A 14650-nucleotide genomic window follows, 5' to 3' on the forward strand; every position below is an offset into this window, starting at 1 on the left:
GGTGATCAGGGGAAAGGGTGAGGCCAGGAGAAGGGGCGTGGCCTCTCAGGCCCCCTGGACAGCCAGATTTGGCCCACAGGCCTGAGGTTCAACACCCCTGAACTTCTGCCCCGCCCCCTGCAGGAATTCCCACTGTTCTCTCTGATCTCAGGCAAGAGATAATAGTGGAGTGTCTCATGCCTGCTGCTCTTCCTTCTTCTTCATTCATCAAAATGTCAGGACTTTTCAGCCTGGGATGTGTCTCATCATGAGGCCACCTTTCCAATAATCTGGACTCCAATGGGACTTTTGTTGTTGTTAGCACGGTGCTTCTTTCTTGGCTAGGTACAGAGTTGCCCCCTTTTTTTCTGCCAGGGCGTTTGTGCCTTTGATAGCTGTGACAGCTAGCAGTTCAACAGGTAAAGCTCTCCCACCCACCCCTCCAGAGTACAGAGAGGATGCAGTGAAGGGAAAATGTTATCATTAATAGGCCGGAAACCTACCTACCAATTAGGCAGTTGAAAAAGGCACGGGAACCCAACCAGAGGAAGATGGTGGTGGGGGAGTTGACATAATCCCTAGCAAAGGAGGAGGCATTGCAAACTCTTGATGTTTCTGGAGAAGTTTTGGTGGGGATTGCAGGAACATACCCTGCCTTTGACCTCAGAACTTTTGCACACTCTGCCTGCCCCAACCCTCTGGCTTGCTTTCCCGACAGATTCCATTTCCTGCCCCAACCGCGCTTGGGCTGATGAGATCTGTATATTGCATCTCCATCTTCTGATAAGGCATGTATCGCAAGGTTAGCAGTGAGGGGTTGCAAATGGCTGGGACAACTGTGGCAAGAACAGACAGAGAAACCCTGATACCCACAGCAATTCTCTCCCACTCTAGCCTTTTTTGCAGTCTTTTTGAAGTCTTTCTCAATGCCCCTGGCAAAGAATTTCATCACATAGCCTGTGTCGCCCAGAGGTGGAATGGGGCAATCTCTCTGCAAGGGCTGGAGATTTTTTTTTGTTTTTAAAGAAGTCACTAGTTCAGGCGGGAAGTCTGTGGATTAAAAGGCATTCCTGCCTCCCCTCTCCCTCTTCTTACCAACTGGTTGCAAAACTCAGACTTCTGTCTTTTTTCATTAGTTTCAACTGCCAAAATATTTCTTTCAGCATTACCACCCCTCTCGAGGCACATGTGTGTAGTAGCTACTAGCCACCAACCATCAAAAGTCATCAGTGTTAATTTAGGCAAGCATCTTCTAGCCCTCATTGCCCACTAGGGGATCCTCTCGCTTTGTTTTATTGATTGATTGATTTTATTTGAAGATGTTTCAATTAATATATTAACCAACATTAAATTAAATGCTCATTTCAAACACAACCACTGGTTTTAAGTCACCAGAAATCAAATTAATTGAAAGGATAACACGCACACACATTTGATATAGATATAGATGATATAGGTATTGTTGTTGTTCGGTTGTTCAGTCGTGTCCGACTCCTCGTGACCCCATGGACCATAGCACGCCAGGCCTTCCTGTCCTCCACTCTCTCCCGGAGTGTGCTCAAGTTCATTGATTTAGGTATAGATATAGATAAATATATAAAGAGAGAGAGAGTTTAGCAGGCCTTTTACACATCCCCATTTTAGAGTCAACATATACCAGTAACAGGAACCATTTCCCCAACAAGAACTCATCCTTCAAATTAAGGAGCAAAGCAGCCCTAATTGGCATAGATAATTTGTCCATTATAATAGATTTCCATACTTTGTCAAACCACCCCTTAATTATTAAGGCTTAACACAGGGGGCCCCAACACAGCTACAGGTATCTCCAATGGTGCCCACGGATGGGTCCCCAACGTGGGGCCCACGGGCACACAAATTTTAAAATTTTTTTAAAAAAATTTTTTACCCAGTTTTTAATATATATACATGGATTTGTATGAAATGCATACAGCCTTTGAGCAATCATACATGGGTTTCAACAAAAGTGGACCAAATATCCAAATAAGTATCCATTGGAAGGTGGCGTCTATCTATACGCCACGCATTCAGATGTTGAAAGTGTGGTCAGGTCTTCAATGCATTGCATTATAGGAACTGAGCATTTATCCTTCCAATGTTGTCATATCAGTATTTTAGCTGTCAAAAGGGCACAGAGAATCCATTTACGCTGACATGGCTAGGATCGCACCCTTATTCTCCCAGTCATTTTAAGAACTGTTTTAGTGCTTTGAGACAAAGTTTTGGTTTATTTTTGCGGCTGGTTTTACTTTGGTTTTATCATGTGCCGCAGTGTTTTTACCTCTTGCTTGTGCTATTTTAGTTTGTGCTATTTTATTATCATTGTTTTAGTACGGTTTTGTATTTTATAATTTACCTGTACTCCGCCCACATAACTTGTTACTGGATGGCCTAAAAGTATAATAAATAAATGAATAATATTAGCTCTCTAGGACGGGGGTGGGAAGAAGGTAGACTGGAATCTACTGGGAGATCTCTAGATGATTTGCAGTAGATCAGCAAGGCTCTCCAACTCCCATAAGAAAGGCAATTTTTAGGTCTAAATTCATCTGTTTTTGAAGGGCTCTTGGGCAAGACACCCTCAGTGGGCCCCCTCCCTCCATGAGCCTAACTTCCCACTTCCATTGTCACCAGCTATTATTGCCACAACTTGCTTGCTTGACAGGTGGAGAACCAGTGAGCAAATAGACAGTAGCTTCCACTGTTCCTCCTTCTCACTACCACAGTTGTCTGGACCAGAGTGAGAGGCAAGGGAACAAGCAGGTTGCAATGGTGAAGAGGAGGAGCTCTTGTCCGTGGGCCCCCTGCGCCATGTGGGACCTTGGCAGGTGCCCAGCCATACCTACCTGTGACACCAGCTCTGCTGTAGTAACTTGGATGTATTTATTTATTTATTTATTTACAACATTTATACACCTCTCCACATCTGAAGAGATTCCAGAGTTTCCAAATGAATTTATATGGGTATGCGGGTCATCCCAGTGTATGTTTCATGGGGTTCAGTAGGTGATTAGTTCTACCCCCCTGAGCTACTGTTCTGCATACGGCTCTGTTTCAGAGACCTCGTGGGTTCTAGTAAAAAACAAAGCAGCTCCTGCAAGCCTGGCATTTGCCCAGCCCTGCTCAAGAAACTTTTGGGGGCTTTACAACTTGCTCATCTTTGCTTTCTCTGCTCATCTCTTCCAGGATACAAGACGCTGCTGAAATGTCTTTCTGGAAAGTTTTGCCGCCGCGAGCTTATTGGGATCATGGGCCCTTCCGGAGCTGGGAAATCCACCCTTATGAACCTCCTGGCTGGTTACCGGTGAGGCAAGGCCCCTTTCTCGCAGGGAGGCTGATGTTTAACTGAGGGGGTTGGGGATCTTTACCTCTATAGCCACCACTGCTGCTCCTCTGATTGGTGTTGGTATTGTCGATTTTATGTTGCACAATCAATGTGCACAGCATTTTCCAAGAAGACACTTCCCTGCCCCAAGGAGTTTCCAATCTAAAATTTGACACAGGGGAGGGGCAAAAGGGAGATCATGGTAAGTAGGGGAAGAATATGTATTTGGTTTGGTTACATGTATGCAGTCTAGTTTCAGTAGGAGATGAGAACTAAGAGGTTATCTCAAAAGGCCTCAGAGGAAAGGAAGGTTTTGAGGAGAGATTTGAAGAACGAGAAAGAGGGGAATTCTGGAAAGGAGCTCCAGGCATAAGGGGCACCAAAGGAGAAAGGATAAATTTGCGGGAGGCCTTTGGATGGCTTAGAATGGTAGAGCTGGACGAGTGGAGATGATGGACTGGGATGTATCAAGAATGAGACCCTACTGCCTTCCTGAACGGATGCAGGTCTTTAGTTTTTTGGGCTTCTGTGACATATAGCCAGAGACTTGACCCGACCAGATGGATGGATGGACAGAAAGCTATAACCAATTGCAAACCAGGCAAAAGGGTAACAAAGTCAGCTCATACTCAGACCAGACCGCTCGTTACTTTCAGGGAGACGGGCATGAAAGGCCAGATTCTCGTGAATGGACGGCAGAGAGAGCTGCGCACCTTCCGGAAGATGTCTTGCTACATCATGCAGGACGATATGCTCCTGCCGCATCTCACTGTACGGGAGGCTATGATGGTGAGATGGGATTGGGGCCCAAGAAAGGCTGGAGGTGATGGGCGTGTTGTGCCAGGCCTAGAGAGAAGGGAGCCCAGGTTGCTTTCAGATGAGGCGTTAGTTGTGCAATCGCCCTGCCCCATTCACAGAATTTTACCGGGGGGTGGGCATGGGTCCAGATGACATCATCTTCCATTTGTAAGCCTCCCACGTTTTGCCACCACAGCTTCTGTTTTTTCTCTTACCACAAAAAGTCCGTTAAGGAGGGAAAGACAGAATAAGAACCTAAGAAGATGCGTGTTGGATCAGACCAAGGGTCCATGTAGTCCAGCATTCTGTTCACACAGTGGCCAACCAGCTGCCCACAGGAAACCCACAAGCAGGACACAAGGGCAACAGCACTCTCCTGCCCATGTTCCCCAGCAGCTGGTGTACATAGGCATACTGCCTCTGAGATGGGAGGTAGCATATGGCCATCCAGACTCGTAGCCATTGATAGCCTTATCTTCCAAGAGAATAGCTGCACAGTGGCTGTGTTCAAACAACACAACAAGAGTACAGGTTGAATATGGGTGGTTGATTATCATGGGTTGTTGTGTTGTGTGAACCCAGCCATACTAACAAACCATGATTTGTTAACCATGAACAACCCACAAAGAGATCCCATGTTTTGTTGTTGGATTGTAAACTGTGGGTTGTTCATGGTTAACAAACCATAGTTGTTAGCGCAGCTGGGTTCACACAGCACAACAACCCACAGTTCAACAACAACCCACACTCAACCCACACTCTGGCTTGTCGTGTTGTGTAAACCAGGTCAAAGTCTACTGATTGATAATGCTAGGAGAAGCAGTCCGCAGAAATCAGCTGTGGAGCCACTAAAGGCAGAAAGGGTGCATGGACTTTGGGTTGGGAGGATGCTGCTGCACTCATGTCCTGCTTGTGGGTTTCCTGTGGGCAGCTGGTTGGCCACTGTGTGAACGGAATGCTGGACTAGATGGACCCTTGGGCTGATCCAGCGGGGCTCTTCTTATGTTCTTAGCCAGAGAATGATGCCATTTCTAGGAGTCCAAAAAGCACAACTGCTGAGTCCATTTCCTAAGTTTGATATTTTCCACTCAGGTTTCTGCAAACTTGAAGCTGAATGAGAAGCAGGAGGTGAAGAAAGAGCTGGTAAGCTCACATGCCTGCCACATTTGTAAATCTGAGAGAGAGAGAGAGAGAGAGAGAGAGAGAGAGAGATTAACGCTGTTCCCCGACCCCTTACATCCCCTGATCCAAAATGAGCAGAAAAGCAAGAAAAAAGGTCTGATAGTTTCCTCTTTTGTTTTACTTTCCCCTGTTGTATTTCAAAAGCCCCTACCCACCAAAAACAAAACAAAAGCCACCCAACCATGAAGACGCATCTAGTTGTTCATAGTTGCTGGCTTAATAGAGATTTGAATGGTTTGGAGGCTTCTCTGTTCACAAGCTTGAGGATCACTTGGTTTGCGGCTGACCTCTAGCACATTTTATCTTAATTAAATTGCAGGGTTGCTCAGCTAGTCTCAAAGCTCCTCTTAGTTGGCAGTCGTCTTGAAGAGTTAGAACCATATAGAGCCATAAACACCTTGTAGAATTTGACCTCAAATTGACCAGATGACGCTACTGAGAGTTCTCGGGTCTCTGTTTGGAATACTGTTATTATCTATTTATTACATTCACAAACTGCCTTTCCTCCAAAGAGATCAAGGGCTGAGTACATAGTTCTACCACCCTACCCCAGTTCATCCTTACAAGAACCCTGTGAAGTTGCTTAGGCAGACAGGCAGGCAGACAGACAGACAGACTCTGGTCCTAGACCACTCGGTGAGCTTCATGGCTGTATGGAGATTTCAGCCTCAGCCTCTCCACTTCTTGTCTGATAAGGTAATGCCGGGGTGCAAAACCTTAGGCTCAGGGGCCACATCCAGCCCTCCTGCAGTCTCAGTCTGGCCCTGCATGGTTCCCCAGAAGGCCATGCCCCTTTCCCTGGCTCCACCCCCTTTCTCCCAACTGCAGTTCATCTGGTGGTTTCCCAGGTTCCTTGCATTTCCTTTCCCCATTCTAAAAGGTGGAAATGCCTCTCCTAAGGCTTAGCTACTGGCAGTAACAGCATGCAGCTAACATATGCTGGTATTTTCACCCCGCCCCTTTTGCCTTTGGCCCCGCCCACCAGTAGGATATGGCCCCTGAGAGCTTCTCCAAAATGTTCTTCGGCCCTTAGGCTGAAAGAGGTTCACCACCTCTGCTCTAATGCTTGTGTCAGAATGGCTCTCATCGAGTAAAGGTGACACGGGCACGTGTCTCTTGGTAATGCTCTTCCCCCTCACCCTGCTTCTGCGGGATCCAGGTGAATGAGATCTTGACAGCACTGAGTCTCCTGGAATGTTCCTACACCCGCACCATGTCCCTGTCTGGAGGGCAGCGCAAGCGTCTCGCCATTGCCCTGGAGCTGGTCAACAACCCCCCAGTCATGTTTTTTGATGAACCCACCAGGTAGGAGCCACCCTTTCCAAGCCTCTCTCTGGTCCCAGTCCTGAAGCACCGCCTGGGGAAGGCAGCAGGATCCAGTGGAGGCTGGTGGCTCCGATGTCAGTGCAAAGCACCTTGAATAGCTCCTTGAGTTCGGACCAGTTCTGACTGGAACCCGGAGCGGATTCACCGCCCCACGGACATCGGAGCCTCCAGCCTCTGCTGGCTGCTGCCATCTTTGACGTTTCCCCACCTCTCTTTCCCCTCTCTGCAGCGGACTGGACAGCGCCTCCTGCTTCCAGGTGGTCTCCCTGTTGAAGTCTCTGGCCCAGGGAGGACGCACCATCATCTGCACCATCCACCAGCCCAGCGCTAAACTCTTTGAAAAGTTCGACAAGGTGAGGGTTTCTGCAGGCCTCCAGTGGACCAGTTTCCTGGCACCATTGTGGCTGGGAGTGATGGGAGTTGCAGTCCAACACATCTGGAAGTCATCTTGCTGGGAAGGCTGCTTGCAGGGTGGGTCACTCGACTCTTCACTATTCTTCCTAAGTTGGGGCCTTTTCCTGGTGGCGCGGGGAGGAATTTGGATGGCTCCCACGATGCCTCTTCTGCACGGAACAGAGACATGGGCTCCTGCCGAGGCCTCCTTGGAATCTAAACCTTAGAGCAGATCCACATAGTCCGGCCAAGTGTGTTTGTGCTCACAGTGCCTTTCTCCTCGCAACCCGCCCTGCTTGCCTTCCAGCTTTATATCCTGAGCCAAGGCCAGTGCATCTTCAAGGGAGCAGTACCCAACCTCATCCCGTACCTGAAAGGGCTGGGCCTCCATTGCCCCACCTACCATAACCCAGCTGATTTCAGTAAGTGATGGTGGCTGCAGATGGCTTTTTCCTTCTCTTTTAAACAGTTAGATAAATCTAATTGATGATGTAACTGATGATCAGTCAATTCGTGGATTTGTCACTCCAATGCAGGGGGTGTTGAACCTCAGGCCCGTGGGCCAAATTTGGCCCTCTGGGGTTCCCCAGAAGTCCCCTCCCACTCTCCCTAGCCCTGCCCCTTTCCCTAGCCCCTCTCCCCTGGCCCCACCCCTTTTCCACTGACCACCAGTTGCTTGGTGGTTGCTTGTTTTCCCCTCCATTCTATAGGTGAAAATGCCTCTCCTAAGGCACAGTGATGGCAGTAAGAGCTTTAAGCTACAATCTGCTGGTATTTGTGGCCACACCCTCTTTTGCCTTTGGCCTCTCCCACCCCTAGAATGTGGCCCCTCATGAGCTTCTAAGGTTCTGCTCTTGGAGGTGGCCGAAAAATCATTAAAAATAAATAAAATAAATTATCTGAAACTGAATTAGTCCCTCAGGCTGAAAGAGGATGAACACCCCTTCTCTAATGGCTGTTAACCATTTAGCATTGCTAAATGGGACATCTGCGTGCAGAGGCTGTGTATCTACGAATGCCAGTACTGGGGTGGCAACAGTACAGGGGGAATTTGGCCTTCATGTCACCCGCTTGTAAGTTTCCCGTTGGAGCTTCTGGTTGGCCACTGTTGGAAGCAGGATTCTGGGTTAGTTCGACCGGCGGTCTGATCTAGCGGGGCTCTCCTTATCAACTGCAAGCCCCTTTTCCTACTAGTCCTTTAATGCAGAGGCCTCTTGAAATGCAGAATAAAAAACGCACCGCTGGTTTGGGGAGCAGCTGTAGCATCGCAGCTAAGAGCCTGAGCTGAGGAGACCCGGGTTCAAACTCTCCCCTCGGCCGCAGACTCACGAGGTTGCCTTAGACGAACGGCTCTTCCCTCAGCCTCAGACACCCGCCCCCATAATATGGGGATAAAAAGACAGCCTATGTAAGGATTGCTGAGATGGTGTGTATTATCCGATGGACTGCAGTATTATTCTTGATTTAAATAGTGGGAGAGCCAGGCTGTTAGCATGGCAGGTGGTGGAGGGTTTCCAGGACAGGACGTGGGTGTAGGTTGCATTTCCATGTGCGCGCGCACAAACCCAGACTCCATCCCATGCCTGTTGCCTTACAGTTATTGAAGTCGCCTCGGGAGAGTACGGCGACCTCAACCCGCTGCTGTTCCAAGCTGTCCAGAATGGGCTCTGCACCATGGCAGAGAAGAAGAGCAGTCCGGACAAAACGGATTCCTCTTGCCAGGGGCACTGTGTGTCGGTGAGTGGGGTGCGTGAGCCGGGCCGGCTGCTTGCTTTGCGGCTCGAAGCCAAACGCAGACCTGAGCCGTATGGATTTCTCCGCTCCTCCCTGGGCGCTGTGCTTCCCTGTTTTCCTCTCCACACCAGAGCGCCATCTTTAGCAGCAAAACTTCAGCTTTTTCAGATCCATGCCATGGTGCCGTGGTAAATTTCGAAGCACAGGTGCTCGTGACAGTCTCCATAGCCATGCCCCCAGGGAAAGTCCAAAAACTCAGGCAGCTGTGTTCATCCATATCAACAAACCAGTTCTAGTAGTTTTATCTCCACCAGGAGCAGCTCTTATGTAAAGCTAACAGGTCTTAATGGCCCACTCAAGACAAAGACACCCCAGAATGCTATGCATTACAGCAGGGAACAATATATTATTGCTGAGAAAATTTATTCCCCCCTAGCTGCTGTGAGAATTGCAGCTCAGCTCAATTCTGAATTCTGAGTGGGCGGCAGGTGACATAAATGTGCCTGCTAATTAAAAAAGCATCGGCACTGTCTCCCTGCAAGACCTGGCTCAGCTACTCCACTGGATCCAGGACCCACCTCTAAGCCCAACTTGCAACAATGGGGCCTAGTTTTAATTTTTTAAAAACTTATGCAAGTGGGATCTGCAGGATAAGATGGCCATCTGGCATGCTCCTGTTCAGGGTTCCAGCCAGCCATGCCCCTTTCCAGAATATGCCATTCCACTTCTTCTCTCCCAGTTTTCATTCCTCCCCTAGCAACAGTCAATCAATATTCCACTAGGCTGTTAATAAATCCCCTCTCCCTGAGTTTTTTAAAGAAAGTTTTTTTAATATATATCTTGGGGTTTCCTCAAGCCTGCTGAGACACCCCTCTTGTGTGTGAATGGTGCCACTTTGGTTCCATAAGGATTGGCACTTGGAGAATAGGTGTCACTATTAGTGTATCATAGAATCATAGAATCATAGAACAGTTGGGTTGGAAGGGCCCTACAAGACCATCGAGTCCAACCCCCTGCTCAATGCAGAAATCCAAGTCAGAGCATCCCTGACAGATGGCTGTCCAGCCTCGTCTTGAAGGCCTCCAGTGTGGGAAAGCCCACCACCTCCCTAGGTCATTCGTTCCATTGTCGTATTGCTCAAATGTCATATACATTTCTAATGTAGTTCACATCTTAAGATTTGTACTGGTTTTAATTTTTGTAAATCATCCTCCATTTCCATTTCACAGAAAGGCAAGGTTTATTAAAAAAAAAAAAACATTTAAAGATATATTTTAAAAACTTGCATGTTTATTATTTATTTATTTAATAGTTTTCATATACTGCTGAACATATTTTAAAATATCTCTAAGCTGTTCGCAGGATACATGATCATATACATTAAAATATTTTAAAAATTGCTAAAACTATAATATAAAACATTAATAAAAACATTAAAATCAATTGAAGACAACACCATACTTACAAACAGACAGACTGGGCACACATTCACTTGGGGAAGGCCTGGGTAAAGAAATGGGTCTGTTATTAGTGCCTAAAGCATGATACAGTTGGTGCCTCCTGAATACCGGGGTGAGGGTCGGGGGTAGAAATCATTCCATACATTGGTTTACTGCCTGGATTGTTGTTGGTTTTTTTTTTGCTTTTTAAAGATTTTATTAGTTTTCCAAAACAAAACTAACCAAACCAACGGAAAGAAAAACAAAACATTAAATAAAAAGAAACACATTGGATTTAAATCTAATTATTGACACAGGGCAGTACATTTAACATGTATGTATATTTATCCCCTTTACCTTACAAACCAAGATATAGGTGATATCCACAGACTGCCTGGAGGTTTTCACCGTAACAGATTATATTTAGTCTCTTTTCCATAGCCTGAGGATACTGTGTGGATTGTTAACAGTTTCCCTAACCTTCCTCTCTCTCTCTCTCTCTCTCTCTCTCTCAATCTTTCTCTTTGGCCACGTGTCGCCCACAGGATATGGATCACATTGAGAGCCACACTTTTGCTACCAGCACTCTGACTCAGTTTTGCATCCTCTTCAAGAGGACGTTCCTGTCCATTCTGAGAGATACGGTGAGGGCTGGAGGGGGAAGGCAGGGCAGGCCAGAAGGGGCCAGGGACTTGGGGGAGCAGAAGTGGTGCTGGGTGTCGGGGGAGGATGTAGCCCTTTTATGCTTGTCTGGAAGCCCTTCCCACAGGGGCATTGCTAGGCATGTAAAGATTCAGTGCCCAGGCCCAAGGGACAGCAAAGTGCATAACATCTGCGTATGTTAATTTATAGCTGTACATGCAAATTTAGAAATAATTACTAGGATTTATTTAACTTACTAGCATTTATTTAACTTTCACAGGAGGCCAGGACAGCCGCTTAATTTCTCATCCACATCCTCTCCAGTAAATACATTCTCCAATTAATTTGCACCCTGATGCAGATCATCCTGAACCAATGGAAATAGTTTATTCTAAGCTTAATTGCCATGCAGGGGAAGATTAGGGGTGGGGGTGGGGTGGAGGTCGTAGCATGTGGAATGGGAAGAATTAATCCTTTTCTCCACAGCTGCAGCCCGCCCCACCTGAAAACTGCGAAGCAATTAAGCTGAGGGTGGGGGACCCTTTTCCCACTGACACCAATGGGACACTCAGGACTCTGTGGAATAAATCCGGGGTCGGAGTCAATCTTGCTCAACCTGGTGCCCTCCAGATGTGCTGGACTGCCAATGACCATGCTGGCTGGGAGTGATGAGAGTTGCACATCTGGAAGGCACCAGGTTGGAGAAAGTTGTTCTAATGGGAGATGCCAGGGAGTGGACCTGGGACCTTCCGCCTGCAAATGGAGCCCAAAAGTTGAGACATCTCTCCAGAAGGGCTAAAGTCACAGACTGGATAAGAGGCTAGCACAGGATTGAGAAACCAAATGGACAGCTTTAAGCTGATCCATGCTCAGAGTCAGATGGAAGCCAAGATCTGAAGCTCAAAGAGACAGCTGTTCTGTCACACACTTTTGCCACATTTGATCATTTACACTTGTTATGTTTGTTGAACTCTCCTTATCTTTTATTTGGTTGATGCAGATAATCAAGAAGGGGAGGCAGAGAGAGAGAGAGAGGCAGAGAGAGGGGGTGGCAGAGAGAGAGAGACAAGTGGTAGCAGAGAGAGAAAGACAAAGGGTGGCAGAGAGAGAGAAGGGTGGCAGAAAGAGATCAAGCAAGCAAGCAAGCAAGCAAGAGAAAGATATGGGGTGGCTGTGAGAGAGAAAGAGCCAAGGGGTGGAAGGGGGAGACAGAATGGCTGTCCCCCACCCATTTTTAGCTCTGGCCTTGGCCAGCTCCAGCATACAGCCCCTGACCGATTCCTCTTGACAGAGAAAATGGTCCCCACCCTTGTGTTACCAGCTTTGGGTAACCAGCCTTGCCTTGTGGGCAACAGCCATGACAGGATGGGAACAGGTAAGCTGGAAAATAGAAGTGGGAGCAGGCCATGGGAGAGAACCTTCTAGCTGCGCAAGCTAAGGAGCAGAGTGCCAGCCAGGAAGCTTTGTATACAGGTGAGAGGTTGTCCTGTGACCACCTCTAGCCAACTGGAAGTCGAAGGAGGGGCTGACCCTGGTCCTCCGGCTCTCTTTCTCCCCTTCCCCTGTTGACACACAGTGATTCAGCCATGGCTGGGAATCTCAGGGGCCCCAGCTCAAGACCAGTGGATAGAAAGAGAGCTGTTGATAGGGGAGTCTCGGCTTCAAGTTCTACCTCTGTTGTAAATCTGTGGCCTTGGTCACGTCACTATCGTTTAGCTTCAGTTGTCCATCTGGGAAATGGGAACGTTGTTGGGAAGTCTGGTTTAAGATGGTAACGCCCTTTGCGAGTGTCCCATAAAAGGTAAGGTCAGCCACCGTAAACGTGCTGCGTCTCACTTTGACAGGTGCTAACTCACCTGCGGTTCATGTCGCACATCTGCATCGGCGTCTTGATTGGCCTGCTTTACCTGCACATCGGCAATGATGCCGCTAAAGTCTTCAACAACACTGGCTTCCTTTTCTTCTCCATGCTGTTCCTCATGTTTGCTGCTCTGATGCCAACCGTCCTCACGTGTGAGTCCTCACTCCCCTTCACTCACTGTGCCAGAGGAAACTAAAGTGATATTTCAAAATGGCTTCTTATCACATTATCATTTACATGGGTGATTTCTAGCATCAGAAGGCGGGAGTGTAATTCCTAAGTCGTCCTCCTCAGCATGACTTCCAATGGCTTCACTCGCAGCAAAGAAACAGCCAAGAGGGAGATAAGCCAGGGGTCCCCAACCTTTATGGGTCAGTGGGCACAACTGGAATTTTGAGAGAATGTTGTGGGTGCTCTCACAAAATGGCTGCCATGGAGGAGGGCTTTCCCCTTCATAAAATGGCTGCCGTGGTGGGCCTGGCCAGTCACAAAATACCCATTTCCCAGAAGGCAAACTGGTAAGACTAAAAGAAAAGTTAACTTGCTCAAGAAACTAAACGCTAAGCAGAGGTGGGGTCTGAGTTCCAGGTCACTTTTTGAACCCAGATGAAGATGGCGCTGGAGGGCAGAGCATCACTTTGGGACTCCAGCCTCCCAATTAAAAATGTTTTTTAAAAAAATCTTTAGAAATAAACTAAAAATCAGGAGGGGAACTGCTAGACACCAAGAGAGGTGTCTGTGGGGCACATTGGTGCCCACGAGCACCATGCTGGGGACTCCAGATATGAGCAGTCCAGCAGCCCCACTACGCTCCGTCTTGTCTGGGTTGGCAGTCTTGGGAGAATGGTTACGTACGCAGTAGGAAACAAGTGGAGAGAAACAGACTCAAAATGGTTCTGAAAAATGCATATTTATCAGCAACCGAAATGTGCTGGGCATTTTATGCTGTTAGATGAACTAGTACTGTTTGATAAAGACGTATTTTTCAATACCATTTTGCAGCTTTGCCTCTTCTTTGGCATCCGTTTGTTTTTTGTTCCCCACTCAAGCGCCCACCACTTTTTCTGCCTTGCAAAAGCTGTAGGTGAATCACCGGCAGGCAGGCCTGCTGTAGGAATCGGCGTGCCGCAGCGCCCCCTTCTGGCTAGCTGCACTGGTGGCACCCAAAGGCAGCCGGAGAGCAAATCAAGGGCAAATTGGCACGGTGGCACAAGGAGTAAGTGTTTTTTTAGACGAGGTTGTTAACCTTCGTCGCAGATTTGAGATTGTGTCTTTACACAAAGAGCTTTTCCTTTCCTGCCGTTTTGCTACATAACCTCTAGGTGGTGCTGTGGGACAGTGGAATAATGCAATTACACTAGTGGGGATTTGTAGCTTGTGTGGGGATGAGAAAGAATATTGCATATTCCCCCCACTCCAAAAAGAACCCTGCGGAAGTGCTCTTAGGGAAAAAAAGTGAAACTGGAGGGTCACAACATCATCTAAAACACCCATAAACAACCGTGAGTGAGGAATGCCGAGCACACAATAAAGCTTTGTGTAGAGAAGCTCTAAGGCACATCGATGATGCCATGCAGGTGTCTTGTGTCAAGGCCAGATGCTCTCTGGGGTCTTAGGCAGAGAAATCTTTTCCACTTCCTCTCCCTGTAATGCTTGGGGATGGCGGAGAATTCCGCCACGGACTCCAGTGAGGCCGAATTCCAGGGAATTCGGCCTCCGGAGTCCATGGCGGAACGTTCCCACTCACCTCCACCTCCCGCCGGATTGTCGCGGAGCCGAATCCTCCTCACCGGCGGCTCCATTCCGCAAGCAACACGGCTGCCATTGCCGTCCGTATCACTGTGGATGAGAAACAGGAAGTGATCCGGACGCAAATGGCATCCACCACGCCGTTTGCGTCCCTGTTTCTTCTTGTGATAGGCTACGTGTCTGTATTTACGTAGCTATTTA

General features: G+C 47.9%; 1 protein-coding gene across 1 annotated transcript in view; it reads left to right on the plus strand.

Annotated features, from left to right (window-relative positions):
* ABCG4 (ATP binding cassette subfamily G member 4) overlaps positions 1-14650 on the plus strand; it is a 60292-nt gene that overhangs the window by 31568 nt on the left and 14074 nt on the right. The window contains exons 3-11 of the mRNA XM_084803559.1: positions 3187-3304; positions 3982-4114; positions 5216-5266; positions 6465-6610; positions 6861-6984; positions 7332-7446; positions 8622-8761; positions 10743-10841; positions 12684-12852. Coding sequence (XP_084659685.1) covers positions 3187-3304; positions 3982-4114; positions 5216-5266; positions 6465-6610; positions 6861-6984; positions 7332-7446; positions 8622-8761; positions 10743-10841; positions 12684-12852 — 1095 coding nt within the window. The remainder of the gene's footprint in view (positions 1-3186; positions 3305-3981; positions 4115-5215; positions 5267-6464; positions 6611-6860; positions 6985-7331; positions 7447-8621; positions 8762-10742; positions 10842-12683; positions 12853-14650) is intronic.

Source organism: Heloderma suspectum, chromosome 6, assembly GCF_057233095.1.
Source record: "Heloderma suspectum isolate Gila_16-S chromosome 6, 16-S_ref, whole genome shotgun sequence".
Classification (NCBI taxonomy): domain Eukaryota; kingdom Metazoa; phylum Chordata; class Lepidosauria; order Squamata; family Helodermatidae; genus Heloderma; species Heloderma suspectum.